This window comes from Macrobrachium rosenbergii, chromosome 9, assembly GCF_040412425.1.
Source record: "Macrobrachium rosenbergii isolate ZJJX-2024 chromosome 9, ASM4041242v1, whole genome shotgun sequence".
NCBI classification, from domain to species: Eukaryota; Metazoa; Arthropoda; class Malacostraca; order Decapoda; family Palaemonidae; genus Macrobrachium; species Macrobrachium rosenbergii.
Genome location: NC_089749.1, coordinates 56,548,130 through 56,566,242, shown reverse-complemented (window position 1 = coordinate 56,566,242; position 18,113 = coordinate 56,548,130). Strand labels below are relative to the sequence as shown.

Here is an 18,113-nt window from a genome sequence, read left to right as displayed (position 1 = left end):
GAGCTCTTCAGACACAGATCAAATACACAAATAAACCTCAGCATTGAGAGAATTGAGAACAAAAACAAGCCAGCTCAATCTATTGTCAACTCAAGGCCTTTATTTCAAAGGGTCTGTTTTGTCATTGTTTTCGTCATTTCTTTGAGATTCCTCACTGATGTTTCTGGAAGATGCAGCACTGCGCTAACTTTCGTGTAAGTGAATCGATGAACCTCGTCTCTGTTGTTGGTTAGGCAGCAGCCTTTCAAACCACTCCACTCTACAGGTCGCCTTGGGGCAAGGAGGTCCCGTGATGGCATAAGGCCGGGTTAATTTCAACCATCTATTAAATATTTTGTTTGAACTGGCAGAAGAACAAAGAAGCTGTTCATGAGTTTGATTCTTTGATGAAATGAGACTAGGTAACTGGACACCGTCGCTAGTGACAAGAAAAATACAGTAAGACATTTGGATGTAAATTGAATTTGCCGACTAAATTACACACACACACACAGAGAGAGAGAGAGAGAGAGAGAGAGAGAGAGATATTTAAACGAAATCAGATTGCATTATGCCACGTAATGTAATCGATGTCGGGATGGGTGGATTGCTCCCCTGGGAAAGGGAGGAGGCACTGATTTTCCAGTGCAAAGTAACTTGCTTCTCTAGGAAGGTTTTCTTCCGCCAGTCTTTTAGACGAAGAGCTGAATTACATTAATTTCGCGTACAGAAAACTAACCTAGGGAAGGAGAAAGAGGGGAGAAAATAGGAGCGCATTGTGGGTGGGGGCGTGAGATAAATGGATATCGAGCTGTAGTAGTAGTAGTAATAGGGATTTGCCTTTGAAGCGGCTCCGCTTGTACCAGACAAAATAATCGCCTTGTTATGAGGTACACTGACCATATCCATTACAGTTAAATAATGAAGGATAAGAAGAAGAAGAAGAAGAAGAGGGGGAGAAGGAAATCCTCTGAAATGTAGGCAGGGCGAGGGCTCTCATCATCTGCATCAGACACATTTCCTTCGGCAGGCTCACAAATCCAAGCCCGGGGAGTGAATGAAACAGGGGAGTATTGAGCGAGCTCTATGCGACGGCGCAATTCCAGTGCAATCCAGGGAGCTTTCGGGGTGGACAGCCGGGGAGCGAGAGAGAGAGAAAGAGAGAGTGAGAGGGAGAAAAAGAGAGGTTGCCGAGTATACTGTGGTCCAACCCACTTCAGTGTATCGCGCGCACAGTCCTAGGTAGTTGTATAACCTGGTCTTTCACTGGCCATTCAGGTCTTTTGTCATCTTGTATCACAGGTTCGAGGAAGGACTCTAATAGACCCCGGGTGCGAGAGAAAGAATCTTTGGCATTCGGGTTGATTCTCTCTCTCTCTATCTCTTTTGCAGAACGAAATTCGAGGTTTAAAGCCTCGTCCGGTTATCGTCGTCCACTTGGCTTAATCTCCTGTTTTCCCGGTAAGTCGTCCAGTTTTCATGTCTTGTTTCGCTCTGATATTCGGAAATGTTGAAAGAAAGACAGGGAGAGCACAGGCCATGTTGATCTATCTGCATAGGTCTTACAGCTCAAAGAATCTTTTGAGATCCATTGTTACAAGAACACACACAAACACTTCCCCCACTCTCTCTCACCTTTATACTTGTAAAAAATGGAAATTCGTGTCGTGTGCGCAATTCAAAACGTAAATTCACTTCGCCCAGATTTGTGTGCACCTCGATAAGCATCTTTTTTTTTTGTCAAAAATTAATTTAACCTTTATTCCAGGTAATAGTAGAATCAATTCCGAGATTATGGACTTTTTTTTTTTTAAATTTTCGAACGTAAATGCTGTCATCGGTCGTTGACTGTTGGCATATCCCTCCCTTTTCCTTCCACAAAAGGGCATGATGTCTGTGCACTCTGTCACGGAATGAATTGTGAAAGTATAAAGGCCATCTTTCATAGAAAAGGAGGAATTTCGTACTGACAGAGGCGGTGTCCAGTAACCTAGGGGAGCCAGTATTGAAGAGATTCGATCCGGAAGCCAAGCATAGGCGTACTTGGTCATTTCCGTTTGCAGCGTTTTTTCTTTGTGTTTTGGGAGTTAACGGTATTATTTAATTAAATCATAAAGCAATTAAAAACCTTACTGAATAGTATGACGTTTTCATTAAATCATCTGCTTGAAATCTTCCGTTAATCTTTTATGCGTTAGACTTAAAAAAATTTGTAACGGTCGAATTTTAGGAAGTCGCTTGTTACACCAAACGTTACGTTAGGCCGTTAGGGTAACCTCAAGATCTTGGAAAAACCGATTACGAAGTAGCTCATCCGCTAAGCTTTGATTGTTCTTAAATTCTAATAGAACTACACTTGACTTGAGATTTGAAAAGATTTGTGAAAAACCTGCCACTTTTACGGTTTATTTGTATAGAGTTTACGATTGTAGGCCTAATCGTGGAATCAGAAAATGTTGGAAATGTAATGGAAACACGTCTTAGTCCACCCTGATGACCTATGCCACCCATTTGCGCTTATGAACGTTTTTCGTCAAAAGTAGGTCAGCAGGCCTTCGGAAAGGAGATTGCTAGGCCTACGCCCCCTCACCTCCCTGGTTGTGGTCACCACATTTTGCTAACTACGTGCACTTTATTCGGTTCTTAGGCAAAGAGAAACATATGTTTATATATAGAACATTAGTAAAAGAGGGTAATATAAGTGAGGTTAAAAGGGGGAAAAAAAGTCGTTATAGGGTCACTATTGACATCGCCTAGACGTAACCTCTAGAATGTGTCATTCTTTATAATTCAAGCACTCGCGTGTCTCGGCGTTAATAATCTACGCAAAACAAATATGAAATGAATAAGTGACATAATCTAAGGCATGGAATTTCATATTGGCGTATATATTCATCCAAGAGCCAAAAATAATTTTCCACTGATAGAATAAGGGGGTTGGAAACCAGTGAGCCTTAGAAGTTTGGTATTACGGAAGTATAGGACGGTAATACTCTATGAAAACCGCCCATAAACTTAATTGTGCTATGATTATTTGACCCATGAAGACCCTGAATTACTTAGAAGGCCACGAGGTTATGAAAATTGTCAAAATCATCAGTAACTCTCTTAATTGTTGTATGAATAGCCCTGACCTCCAAGACAGTCGAGTTTACTGAATGTCATGGATGATTAGACAGGTACCTAGTCTGATTTGCTAATGTTAGGAAAAAGTGGCGACCAGTCTGCGTAATTTTATTTATAAAATAACGGTACAGGACAACTTATGAATATTCAAACAGGAAATGAATGTTGCAACAATGGCTAAATTAAAAAAAAATAGAAGAATGTTACTTTTGTATCATCTTATAAAGAAAAATGGTAAACCTTGAAGTCAGTCATTTGTCCACACTACCAGAACTATCCACAAGTATTTGATGATAGTGAACCACGATAGTGCCTACAAGATATGTTTGTGTGTGTGAAGGATTCAGTGTGCAATGGAATGGAATATAGAACTAAGGCCAAAGGCCAAGCACTGGGACCTATGAGGTCATTAAGCGCTGGAAAGCATATTGTGAGTAGGTATGTTCGAAAGGTGTAACAGGAGGAAAACCTCGCATTTGAACTATGAAATAACTGTTAGGAGAGGGTGGATAGCAAGTTGGAAGAAAGATAATATGAATGAAGGTACAGTAAAAGGAGCGAGAGGGGTTGCAGCTAGGGGCCGGAGGGACGCTGCAAAGAACCTGTAGCAATGCCTACAGTGCACCCCGTGAGGTTCACTGAGGGCACTAGCCACTTGCGGGGGATTTAGTGTGCAAGAAGTGACCAGTGTTGTTGAGACGTTCTGGACACAGTATATATATATATATATATATATATATATATATATATATATATATATATATATATATATATATATATATATATATATATATATATATATCCTTTAATATTAAAAGTGAGTAGCAGCATTTATATTTTTTGTGTCTATTAAGACTTTTTTTTACCACTGTACAGTTATGATAAATATTTACTGTGCAGGTTTTCCCTGAGTATGACTAAAATTCTTCAGAGGAAAAACTTAAATTTTCAGTGGCCTCTTACATTACTGCCCTAAAATGGAAGACTGCAGTATCTGCAAAAATAAAACTGAGAAAAATGGTAGATACTCCCTTGCCTTGATACTGATTTTGCAGATACTGCAAATGGGACCCCCTAAATAAAGCATTGAAGAATCATTCTGAAACTGCAGTAACTTGTGTGTTAGTGTTTCACGAACTCAATAGGTGGCATATCTCGATTTCGAAAATTTTGCAGATACTGCAGTTTTCCATTTTAGGGCAGAATAGTCTTTCTGATCTGTAGATGAGGCTTAAGACCAAAGGTTGAATCTCTCAGACTTGGTGAAAGCTTGATTTTTCTCTTCTCTGTAAACGCAACACATTCTGCCATGAGTAGTGTTTGGCAATTTTTTTATATTGTTTTTGTGGTGTCTAAATTTTGACAGCTCAACATATTTGTGATAAACTCATGCTCTGGCCCTGTAGTGGGCTAGTGCCGTCAGTGCAACTCATGCTGTGCACTGTAAGCATCACTTAAGGTTCTTTGCAGCGTCCCTTCGACCCCTTTCATTTCTTTTTACTGTACCTCTCCTAACAGTTATTTCATAGTGCAGCTGCGAGGTTTTCCTCCTGTTACACCTGTCAAACCTTTTTTTTTTCTCTCTCGATTTCCCTTTCTGCGCTGAATGACCTCATAGGTCCCAGTGCTTGGTCTTTGGCCTAAATCTTACATTCCAATCCCGACATCATTTGAAATGCCGAATTTCCTAAAAATGGCTTCATAAAACACCCACTTGTACCTTAACACATCTGTTTTTCACCAGAACCCCAAAAACACGATGTCTTCAGCAGTAAAAAAAAAAGAAGAATCAAGCTTGATTTAAAACTCAATAGAATAAGAAAAAATAAAAGCTTTACAAGGTTATGCTCAGCAGAACTAAAAGCTAAAATCGGACATGATTTTAGTTTTCTGTAAAAGAAAACTGTTGTGCCGGTTTTGTCTGTCCGTCCGCATTTTTTTTTTTTTTGTCCGCACTTTTTCCGTCCGCCTCAGATCTTAAACACTACTGAGGCTAGAGGGCTGCAAATTGGTATGTTGACCATCCACCCTCCAATCATCAAACATACCAAATTGCAGCCCTGTAGCCTCAGTAGTTTTCATTCTATTTATAGTTAAATTCAGGCATAATCGTGCATCTGGCAACGATGTAGGACAGGCCAGCACCTGGCCGAGGTTCAAGTTTCGTGGGCTGCAATATACTGAGACCCCCGAAAGATAGACCTATCTTCGGTGGCCCTGATTATGAGCTGTAGCGGCTGTACAGAAAACTCGATTGCTCCGAAGAAACTTCGACGCATTTAAAATTTTTTTTTTTTTTTTTTTTTTTTTAGCTCTGGCGTTATTCAAGTCCGCCTCTCACGTCCTCTCCTTTCGACGACCCTCCAAAATACTTTACCTCTGCAAGACGGAGCTGCATTCTCCTTAGATATCATCTTTGCACCTTGGATTTTGAGGTTCGTTAGCGAATCAGCTTTTCTCTCAGTCGGGGTTACTGCCGTCGGTGCACCTCACACGGTGCAATGTAGGCATTACTAAAGGTTCCTTGCAGCTCCCCTTCGGCCCCTAGTTGCAACTCCTTTCATTCCTTTTACTGTACCTCCGTTCGTATTCTCTTTCTTCCATCTTGTTTTCCTCAACCCCCTCCTAACAGTTATTGTTTCATAGTGCAACTGTGAGATTTTACTTTGGCCAGAATCCTGTAATGTATTCTATTCCTCTCAGTAAGTATTTTACTCTTATATAATATCCTATTCTACCTAAAATACTCTTTTCTACTCTTTCTCTGTTCCCACTTTATTCTTGAATTCCTTATTCACCTCCTAACAGACCTCTATATCATGTCCTCATTTGTCATCTAACTAAAACTTGTATTCTTCCTTTCTTCTTGTCCACTGCTTAGCAAATGACCCCTTTCCAACCTTTCCAACCCAGTATCTTAAACTCCAGGTAGTCCTACTCCTTTGTTATAATTCTTACAAGCACTGACTGCATTTATATCCATTTTACTTTCTCTGTCTCTTGAACCAGTTAATGATGAGATGTACCTCCAGCTACTCTTCTGATCCTTCCACCCATCAACTTACTCTCCCTTCTGTTGTATACAACCACTCTGGACACTCTATTTTCCTTTCCATATACTCTTGCATAACTGTTAATGTAACCGTTATTGGTATGTCTTTGAAATCACCTTGCTCACCTATCCATTCTCCCTCGTCAGTCTTTTGAATTCACACGTTCCCAACAGTCATTCTCCTTCCAGAATAAATTTCCACAAAACAATCGCCCCTTTAAGAATGCATTTCCACAAAATTCTCACCCCTTTCAGAATACACTTCCACAGAATTCTGGCCCATCTCATTCAATCTAAACTTCCAGATACGCCCTGCCTTTCTCTGTTACCTATGTTTGCAGTTCAGTCTTCGTACAGACCAACCCAGACAAAGATTTAGCCATCCCCAAAAGCGTTTTCATTCCTGACCTCTCTTTTCCATCATCCACCCTCCCATCATCAAACATACCAAATTGCAACCCTCTAGCCTCGCTAGTTTTTATTTTATTTAAGGTTAAATTTAGCCATAATCGTGCGTCTGTCAACGGTACAACACAGGCCACCACAGCCGGCTGAGAGTTTCATGGGGCGCGGCTCATACAGCATTATACCAAGACCACGGAAGATAGATCTATTTTCGGTGGCTTTGATTATACGCTGCACAGAAAACTCGATTGTGCCGAAGAAACTTCGGTGCATTTTTTACTTGTTATTTTTCGATCTCGTGCTACTCTCAGCTTCGCACAAACAAAATATAAGGATCAGCACATTCCCAGTCTGCACCACTTCTGTCTGGTCTGTCTGTCTGACTGCGCAGTCTCCCTGATGCAACAAGTGCTGGACCTTTGCTTGCCCTCCAATTCATGTTTGTTCCATTGCTTAGCAACCTGCTCTTCCGCTAGGTTACACTGTTGGTAATACCGCCAGTGCACCCCACACGGAGCACTGTAGGCATTACTTAAGGTTCTTTGCAGCATCGTGTGGGTCCCTAGCCTGTAACCCCTTTCATTCTTCTCTTCAAACCTTTTTCCTCTCAATTTTTCTTTCGGCTCTGAATGACCTCATAGGTCCCAATGCTTGGCCTCTGGCCTAAATTTTATATTCCAGTTTCAGTTCCAACACAAATGACGTTCTGTATAAATTTTGTGTTCCTGTCCATGTGTCCATCATCTCATTCCAAGTGGCTGCACTTAGCCAGTTACAAATTGGTCTTCTGTTGCAACTGTGCGCTGCAGATGAAAATGTCATCTATTCTTCTTGTATTTTAATACATTTTTTAACTATTTATCTGTTTATTAATTTCTTTTTTCTTTTTGAATAACTGGTATCTCTTCTTTTTTGTATTTCCCTTTACTTCCTCTTACTTCTTCCTAATGAACACCATATTCTGTGGAAGCTTGAATATCAAGTCAACGGCTCCTTCGGTGGGCTTGTTCCATGTGAATAGGTTTCATCTACTTAATAATAATAATAATAATAATAATAATAATAATAATAATAATAATAATAATAATTCAGTGTCATGATTCTGGTGTAATCATTTCCTGGTCCTTCTGTTTCCTTGAATCCATGAAATCAGAATGACTGAGATATTGGAAAAGGGGAATTTTTTTGCCTTACACCTTAAGTGACATTACTTGCATGGAGACGCGTTCTCAAAAATCATGAGTGCTTTATCTTTTAGTGTAATTTTTTTTTATCTGACTGTATATTTTTTATTTGGGGCTGTGACAGGTACACGATTTTACAGATAAAGTTGTTTTTTTACAAACAGTACCCCACAAATTTGGGTTGATTAGGCAGTTGCCAAAAGAGTTAGGCTTAAGGAATTTTTTTTGGGTGGTTCCTAAGATTGATCTATTTCCCAACACTCCAGTGTCCACACATTTGAAACATCGTTTTGAAAGATGACAAGTAGAATTTTTTTGTTATAAGTTAAGTACAATAAAATCAAACTGCTTTTTCACTTTAGATTAATTCTGTGTATTCGATACGAATTGGTTGTATGCTTTATGTACCCAGTTGGACTATCAAGCCCACACTTCATATTACGTTGACCTCTGTAATTAAGTGACAATAATTGTTTTATATACCTAACTACTATACACGCAATGGAAAAACATTTAGTTTCTTCCTCGAAAAATGACCATTTATGGGTTATTTAAGTGTTATTAAGTCTAATTTGCCTACATTAAGAACAGTTCTGAGCCAGGGCAACATATTTTTAGGCCTGGGCAATATATTTTTTTTACAAGGATTCATGTTTTTGTTGCTTGTGACCGTACTTATTAAGTTCTAAGTGATTTTGATTTGCAAATTAATTTCATGATGTTGTTATTCCTAGTTTTAAGAATGTGTATCTCAGTGAGAAATAAGTTTTGGTGTATTTAAATCCTAATCATTTATATTGTTCTTTAGAGTTTATTTACCTCTTTTGTTTGAGTTATGCAGCGAGAGAGAGAGAGAGAGAGAGAGAGAGAGAGAGAGAGAGAGAGAGAGAGAGAGAGAGAGAGAGAGAGATTTCATTGAAAGCCAGTCACATGAGAAATAAAAGTTTCAGTATAAATAATCCCTACAGAAGAAAAGAGGAGAGAGAGAGAGAGAGAGAGAGAGAGAGAGAGAGAGAGAGAGAGAGAGAGAGAGAGAGAGAGAGAGAGAAATTTACATAGAAAAAGCAGGAAAAATAGAAGAGAGAGAGAGAGAGAGAGAAATTACATAGAAAAGCAGAAAAATAGAGAGAGAGAGAGAGAGAGAGAGAGAGAGAGAGAGAGAGAGAGAGAGAGAATGCAACAATTGTGAATTTCAGGCCCTGTTCCATTTTCAGAAGAGAATATTTGTGAAACTTCTACCTTTGGTCCTGCAGGTTTTGCTGCTGCCAGCTGTGTACACACCCATCCCCCCACCATCATCACCACCACCACCACCAACACCACCATCATCACCACCATCATTCGAAAGGAAAAAGGAAAAAAAATAAAAAAAACCTGGGTGTCAATTTCAGGGGGACCTACTTTGCCTTGTCGAATTTTCAGAGTGCAGCTCCTCGTATCTTGCTTATTTTAACCCTTTGGCACCATGTATGGAGGGGTAAGTGTTCCATTGGTGTCTTGTTGTGAGTCACTGTTTCTCTCTCTCTCTCTCTCTCTCTCTTTATTATAGGAGGCGGTGATTGTCTACAGTAGTTCCCCCTCAATCTCTCGTCTTCGTTCCGTTTTCTATGTAGACGCAATCAATACAGTACACTTCTCTTCTCTAGCAGGCACCAACACCATTAGAGGATTTAGTTTATATAATATATATATATATATATATATATATATATATATATATATATATATATATATATATATATATAGTATATATACATATATATTTATATAATATATAAAACATATATATTATATATAAACTAGTGTGTATTACGAATATAACAACGTTTGTATATATGTGAACTATAATTGCATTTAACAAGCACGTATTAGAATTTCTCCTCTGTTTACAACTATAGTCATAGATAGCCAGATAGATAGAAACATAAATACATTCATAGATAACTGGATGGATAGATACAGCGATAGATAGACAGGTAAGAGATAATATGTGATCAAAGGCATCGTCAAATTTGGTATATCACAAGATTGTCTTCACTGTTTTATTTTGTATGTGAAAAACGACCTGTTGATGGTCGGTTTGAATTCTTCATCTTATTCTTCCTGTTATATATATATATATATATATATATATATATATATATATATATATATATATATATATATATATATATATATATGTATATATATAATTATATATGTATGTATAAATATGTATACATATATATGTACGTATATATGTGTGTATAAAATGAATGCTGTAATACAACATATAATATATATATATATATATATATATATATATATATATATATATATATAAATATATATATATATATATATATATATATATATATATATATATATATATATATATATATATATATACATACATACTACTGTAGAACTATTGTCACATACACTGTCCTTTTCTATATTCACGCGCATTAAGTCATGATTTTCGTTTAATATATAATTTTCAGCATTTTGTCTTTGCAATATTTTATACATTTTAACATTTTAGATTATTATTATTATTATTATTATTATTATTATTATTATTATTATTATTATTATTATTATTATTATTCAGAAGATGAACTCTATTCAGATGAAACACGCCCACCACAGGGACCATTATTGACTTGAAAATTCAAACTTCCAAAAAATATGTTGTTCATTTGAAAGAAGTTACAGAAGGTAAAGGGAAATAAAAAAAGGAAAATAGAAAAAAATTAACATTAATAAATCCATAAATAAGTGTAATAAAATTATTAAGATACAAAGAGAACAGTTTTAGGACAGTAATGCAAAGACATCCTCAGGGAGAGACTGTTCCACAGACCTGCAGTGTGAGGGATAAAGGACCTCTGGAACTGAGAAGTTCGACAGCGAGACACATGTACTGCATAAAGTTCTCCGCCATATCGTTGGCTTTTTTAAGCCTGTTACTCTTATTGCTGTCTTCCCCTCAACCCCTTTCATTCCTTTTACTGTACCTCCGTTCATATTCTCCTTTCCTCCGTCTGACTTTCCCCAACCTTTCCCTAACAATAATTGATTTATAGTGCAACTGCGAGGTTTTCCTCCTGTTACACCTTAAAACTATTTTGCTCTCAATTTCCCCTTTCAGCCCTGAATGACCTCAGTGGCCCCAGAGCTTGGCCTTTGGCCTAGATTTTTATATTCCAGTTCCTTATTGTTGTCCTATAAAGCTGTTCCCAGTGTTTTTAGCTCTTCATACAGACAGACGGTCGGAGAGAGAGAGAGAGCCACGGATACCGTTTTCCGTAGTTTGGCAAACGAGCGTATTGATTGGCTGTCAGTGCTCAATTTTTTTTTTTTTTTTTACTTTACCATTGATTTTTAAACTCCTTTTTCTTCGTATATCTGTCATTGGCAGTGTGGCCATTGTTTTAAGATGATAATGAAACGGTCGAATTTGTCGTATCAGGTTTGACTCAACTATCTTTCTTGGTTCTTTTAGGTCTAGCTTGCTAGTTACGTAAACGTTTTCCCAGTTGAACAACGGATACACTGAACTAAGTTTATTTTTATTAATTTTCTATATTTATTCACTAATTCATCATTCAAAAATAAAGGATGCATTAGTTTTCCCATATTGCTCTCTATATACGTTTTTTTGTTAATTAGAATTAGAGTGAACAAACATACAGAACAAAAACTCAGTGGCCACCTCTCCTGTGTTGCCAAGCGGCGCCAGTCCGAGCGCTGTCTGTGTCACAAGGGAAGTTAAGAAGCCTTAGCAAAGCGAATACAGTACAGAATCTGCCGCGAAAGATAGTCGTTACAAAATCGTGGGGACTTACTATGTCGGTTTTTCAGCTTTATGACTGTATGCTGGCTTCCAGTCTGTCGACGATAACGCCTATGCAAACTTTAGCTCTTTATGCTGTACGATGGCTTCTTCTCTGTGGCCGTTATCGCCTGTGCAAACTTCGGTCTTTATGGCTGTACTCTGGCTTCATATCTTGCAGAGCTATTGCTTATGCAAGTTTTAGCTCTTTATGACTGTACGCTGGCATCTTGTTAGTCAGCGCTATCGCCTATGACAACATTAGCACTTTATAGCTGTACGCAGGCTTCTTATCTGTCAGCGATATTGTTTATGCAAGCTTGAGTTCTTTATGGCTGTACGCTGGCTTCTTGTTCGTCAGCACTATCGCCCACGCTGGCTTCTTATCTGTCAACGTGATCGCTTATCTGAAATTTAGCAATTTATGGCTGTACGCTGGCTTCATATCTACCAGCGCTATCGCTTCTCTCTTGCAGTGATGCAAACTTCAGCAAGTTTTGGCAGAGCGTAGGTCTAACGTTCTTCCATCTCAGTTTTTGATAGGATGCGTATTTGTAATTCTTTTCAAATATTTATTCGTGAAATGTTCGGTGAAAGGAATTATAAAAGTCGTCACATTCATTCTGAATTTTAACTAAGAAAAAAATAGGAAGAGATTCAGATTCATATCTTTCGTCTTTGATAAGTCTATATATTCTCGTTTTTCAGAGGACTCGTATTTTATTGCGCTTCATAATATGTGCTATTTTTTTTTTCTTATAAATGCAAGAACGAGTTATATATATAATAAAAAAATTCACAATTATATAGATAAATTGAATTTTAACGTCAACACTTTGGAGGAACGCCGTTCAGGAATTCAAAAGTCTGTGGTTTATCTTTTGCATATTAATACAATTTATTTACATAATTGCTGGTTTGTGTTACATAACAGTTTATCACGATATTATGAATTTCTTAGCAATGGCGTATATTTCCGCAATTATGTAAACTTATATACGTCTAGACAAAGGGCTGCGAATTCCATTCTTCTTATCTGGTAAAAATGTGAGAATTTGCATCACGTATTTTCTGATGTTCTACAATACGATGTTTACTCTGACCAGCATCTCGTGTCGTGTCTTCCCAGATCATAGCGTTCTTACATCGTAAAATCTTTTTGTAAACCAATTTGGGAGCCGTGACGACAAAGCAAACTCATCGGCAATTGCTTATACCATTTTTGTACGAGAAACTAGGCCTATCGATTTATATATTTCCGAAAACCTTTTGCTTTTGTCTCGTGCACGAATCTCTGGGATTATTTCCCCGCGTCTATTATAGGCTTTATCGTTCCTTACCCTATAGGGTGGTAGTGCCATCAGTAGGCTTATACCTCACGCGGTGCACTGTAGGCATTACTTGAGGTTCTTTGCAGCGTCCCTTCCGCACCTAGCTGCAGCTTCTTTCATTCCCTTTACTGTACCTCCGTTCGTATTCTCTTTCTTTCATCGTATTTTCCACAACCTTCTCCTAACAATTGTTTCATAGTGCAACTGTGAGGTTTTCCTACTGTTACACCTCTCAGACCTTATTTGTCAGTTTCTCTTTCAGCGCTAAATGTCCCAGCCTTTTGGCATAAATTTTATATTCTAGTCCAATTTACACTTACCACTGCACTTTCCTTATCATGTCAAGCAATGCTAGATATATCAGTTAATTTCCGTATTCTTTCATTTGAAAAATCAACAAAGGAATTGAATCTTTTCGTGAGAGCCTCAGAAGCTATGATTCTGTGGTTCTCGCTAGGTCTATGTAAAGTGGCGATAAGCTGTATATTTACATATACACATCCTCTGGGTAGGAGTCGTTTCAGAGGGAAATCCCATATATTACTACTACTAGTACTTCTGCTGCTGCTGCTGCTACTGTACGAATCTTATCATTCTTCTTTAAAATGACGTCACTAGTGGAATAGGATGGTGGCCAAGACTGCACTGTTATGAAATAACTTTCCGAAGAACTAAGGGGCGGCTCCATCTCTTCAATTAGTACTGTGTACAGTGTCCTCGAAAAGTTAGTTGCTTTCAAGTCAAGTGTGTCTTCCAAGTTTGTAGAAGCCGAGTGTCCTTCATACAGTTATTATCTCTGGCAGTTGTTAGCATGCTTTTCTATTTTATTCTGGAGAGTGAGAGCGTTTGTATAGATACGTATATAGGTATGTATGACTTGTACGGAAACAAATTTTTTTTTTTTTTATCAAGTCTAAGTATCTCAACAGACTATTTTTAGCCATAGATTTTCATGATTTTACGTAAGATAGGATAAGTGGTTTTTTGCCTCATGTATCACCAATGGCATTATATATATATATATATATATATATATATATATATATATATATATATATATATATATATATATATATATATTTTTATATATATAATCAGTTTTATATAATCAGTTTTAAATACATAGTTCACATAAGCACCAGTCTGCTGTTTGACTGTATCTTGTGATATTATTATTAATTATTATTATTATTATTATTATTATTATTATTATTATTATTATTATTATTATTATTCAGGAGATGAACCCTATTCAGATGGAACAAGCCCACCAAAGGGGCCGCTAACTTGAAACTCGAGCTTCCAAAGAATTGTATGATATTCATTTGAAGAAGAAGAAGAGATCATTCATTAGAAAACAAAATGAACAAATTAATAGGAAAAACAGATAAAATGTAAAGATATGATTGAAACTGCGAGGAGGAAATTGTTTTATTCTCGCATCTGTACTCTCGTTTCCCGTTGTTATTTGTTATTTCATCTTCGTCTCATCTCGTTATGCGAACTTTCCGTCCATTTTGAATACCGAAAGGAAGTTAATGAGTGACTTCGGAAGGGAGATTAATGACTTCTTATCTTTAGAGAGAGTTCTTATTCTATAGAGAATACAAAGAAAGAAGACAATGGTTTTTTATTAGTTTTCTGTAAAAGGAAATTATTGTGCCGGCTTTGTCTGTCCGTCCGCACTTTTTCTGTCCGCCCGCAGATCTTAAAGCCTACTGAGGCTAGAGGGCTGCAAGTTTGTATGTTAATCACCCACCGCCCAATCATCAGGCATACCAAATTGCAGCCCTCTAGACTCAGTAGTTTTTATTCTATTTAAGGTTAAAGTTAGTTATCATCGTGCGTCTGTCAACGCAACATGTGCCGCGGGTCATACGGCATTATACCGAGACCACCGAAAGATAGATCTATTTTTGGTGGCCTTGATTTTACACTGTAGCGGCTGTACAGAAAACTCGATTGCGCCGAAGAAACTTCGGCGCATTTTTTACTTGTTTTCCGTTATATTCGGAGCTCAATTTATTATAAATCCTTTCATACAATCAACTTGCGCCTGTGGTTTACGATTACGCTGATGGAAGTGACCTTGACCTCTTTTGGAAGGTCGTGGGTGTATCGTGGGAAATTAGAAAAATGTTAAGGATCTGTTGCAAAAGAGAAATAGTCTGCGGGACAATGCAAAAAAGAGGCAAAGGGTAACCACAAAATTTGTTAGCTGAGAGAGAGAGAGAGAGAGAGAGAGAGAAAGAAAGAGGGATAGGGAGAGAGAGAGAGAGGGTTGAGAGAGAGAAACAGACAGAAAGAGAAAGATACAGGGATGGAGAGAGAGAGAGATACAGAAGGAGAAAAACAAGGATGAAGAGAGAGATGGGGACAGAGAGGAGAGGAGAGAGAAAGGTACAGGGATAGGGAGAGAGAGACAGACAGAAAGAGAAAGGTACAGGGATGGAGAGAGAGAGAGAGACAGAAAGAGAAAGGTACAAGGATGAAGAGAGAGATGGGGGGACAGAGAGAGAGAGAGAGAGAAAGGTACATGGATGGAGAGAGAGAGAGAGTTTTAAAATGAAAGCAAAAATTGAGTAGAATACACGTAGCCTATCAACCGTGGTTACAGTAGACAGTCATTTACCTAAAAAAACTCCTTCCTTTCAGCTTAATCCTTAGTCGGGGTCGCTGTTTTTAAAGGGCCTTCTCCTCCTCCTCCTCCTCCTCCTGCAGCTGGTTGTTTAAATGGGAAAGTAAGAATCCAAACACACAAAAGGGATTCCATCTTACAAAGAGAGAAAACAAAGAAGAGGAGCAGATAGGCCACTGGGCCTCTTTGTGCTGAGAGGCCATCTTGTCTTTTTCCATTCCGAAGGTCTGTTATTTTCTGCACGGCTGGCTCTCTCTCTCTCTCTCTCTCTCTCTCTCTCTCTCTCCCCATCCCTGTACCATCTCTCTCTCTCTCTCTCTCTCTCTCTCTCTCTCTCTCTCTCTCTCTATCCCTGTACTCTCTCTCTCTCCCTCTCTCTCTCTCTCTCTCTCCCCATCCCTGTACTCTCTCTCTCTCTCTCTCTCTCTCTCTCTCCCTGTATCCCTGTACCTCTCTCTCTCTCTCTCTCTCTCCTCTCTCTCTCCCATATCCCTGTACCTCTCTCTCTCTCTCTCTCTCTCTCTCTCTCCATCCCTGTACCATTCCTTCTCTCTCTCTCTCTCTCTCCATCCCTGTACCTCTCTCTCTCTCTCTCTCTCTCTCTCTCTCCATCCCTGTACCTCTCTCTCTCTCTCTCTCTCTCTCTCTCTCTCTCTCTCCATCCCTGTATCCCTGTACCATTCCTCTCTCTCTCTCTCTCTCTCTCTCTCTCTCTCTCTCTCTCTCTCTCTCTCCCTGTACCTCTCTCTCTCTCTCCATCCCTGTACCATTCCTTCTCTCTCTCTCTCTCTCTCTCTCTCCTCTCTCTCTCCATCCCTGTACCTTTCCTTCTCTCTCTCTCTCTCTCTCTCTCTCTCTCTCTCCATCCCTGTACCTTTCCTTCTCTCTCTTCTTAAAGTCTGATATACCGCTACGTTCTAATGTCAAGGGTGCTTATCACTCTTGAAAAGGACAGAAATTCCTTGCTCTTGGCCCATCATCAGAGTACCTACAGCTCTCCATCCCTGCAATCCCTCTCTCTTCTCTCTCTCTCCATCCCTCTCTCTCTCTCTCTCTCCATCCCTGTACCTCTCTCTCTCTCCATCCCTGTATTTCTCTCTCTCTCTCTCTCTTCTCTCTCTCTTCTCTTCTCTGACTGGTATACCGCTACGTTCTAATGTCAAGGGTGCTTATCACGGTTGAAAAGGACAGAAAGTTCGTTGCGGTTGGCCGTCATCAGAGTACCTACAACCAACAGCCTCTTCTCTCTCTCTCTCTCTCTCTCTCTCTCTCTTTCATTTGCTTTCTTGTACGATTCCACAGGTTCTTTTCATGCATGCAGTCTCTGCTCTCTCTCTCTCTCTCTCTCTCTCTCTCTCTCTCTCAGTTGCCTCTTCTCCTACAGGTCTTTGTCAGGCTGATCTGATAGACTCTGTATTCATCAGTTTCTCTCTCTCTCTCTCTCTCTCTCTCTCTCTCTCTCTCTCTCTCTCTCTCTCTCTCAGTTGCCTCTTCTCCTGATTCCACAGGTCTTTGTCAGGCTGATCTGATAGACTTATGTATTCATGCAGTTTCTCTCTCTCTCTCTCTCTCTCTCTCTCTCTCTCTCTCTCTCTCTCTCTCTTGCTCTCTCTCTCTCAGTTGATTCCACAGGTCTTTGTCATGATCTGATAGACTTATGTATTCATGCAGTTTCTCTCTCTCTCTCTCTCTCTCTCTCTCTCTCTCTCTCTCTCTCTCTCTCTCTCTCTCTCTCAGTTGCTTCTCCTACGATTCCACTTATCTGATAGACTCATACATTCGTGCAATTTAGGTTTTGGTCAGCTGACGCAAATCATTCGGTCTCCTTTAGTGCGTTTTAAAAGTCTTGTAGTAGACTGAAAAGTCCCCTCTGTACATTTTTATATTATACGCTTTTATCTGGCTTGCTTTTTTGTCTTTTATTTGTCTGTCTGGGTCAAATCTTGTAACTCAATTTTCGACCCGGTGACAATGCAACCTTACATGATCAGTAGGTCAGCAGTGACCTCTACTGACCCTACAGTGACCTCTCCTGGTATCTTAGGATTTGTATGACACTCTGGTTTTTTCATACCGTCTTTGACTCGGTAGAATAAGTTAATATAACTCTACGGATTTTTCAAGCCTTCAAACCTTCATTAGCTCGATCATATATCGGTTACAATTTCCGTCAAAACTAAAAAGTATAAAATAAAAGAATATAAAAAGAAATCTTTAAAACACGCTTTTATTGAAATGCACTAAAAAGTAAAAAATAACTTTTTGAGACACCAGGATTTACTTACAGTTAATCATGTCTACAAAAATAAAAGCTTGGGTGCCAATTATGGAAGGAAATGCTACAAAAAAAAGAAAAGAAAAATATATACTTCTTTTCTTGTAGCATTTCCTTCCATGTTTGGTACCCACGCTTTTATTTTTGTAGGCATGATTAATCGTAAGAGAATCGTGGTGTGCCTTAAAAAATGATTTCTTACCTTTTAGTGCATTTAAATAAAAGCATGTTTAAAAACAATTATATTTTTTTATTCAGTCTCATACCTGGCTGTGTCAGTCTAATCGAATGCTGCACTCAGCTTCC

At 38.6% G+C, this 18,113-nt stretch overlaps 1 protein-coding gene across 3 annotated transcripts in view; it reads left to right on the top strand.

Moving 5' to 3' along the window:
* Positions 1-1,197: 1,197 nt before the first annotated feature.
* LOC136841850 (vesicle-fusing ATPase 1-like) overlaps positions 1,198-18,113 on the top strand; it is a 57,185-nt gene continuing 40,269 nt past the window's right edge. The window contains exons 1-2 of one of the 3 annotated variants that reach the window (XM_067109239.1): positions 1,198-1,440; positions 9,000-9,223. In XM_067109239.1, the coding sequence (XP_066965340.1) occupies positions 9,212-9,223 (12 nt within the window). In that variant the 5' untranslated portion in view covers positions 1,198-1,440; positions 9,000-9,211. Of the gene's footprint in view, positions 1,441-8,999; positions 9,224-18,113 lie in introns of those variants that run through there. The other 2 variants (XM_067109237.1, XM_067109235.1) reach the window with 2 other exon arrangements.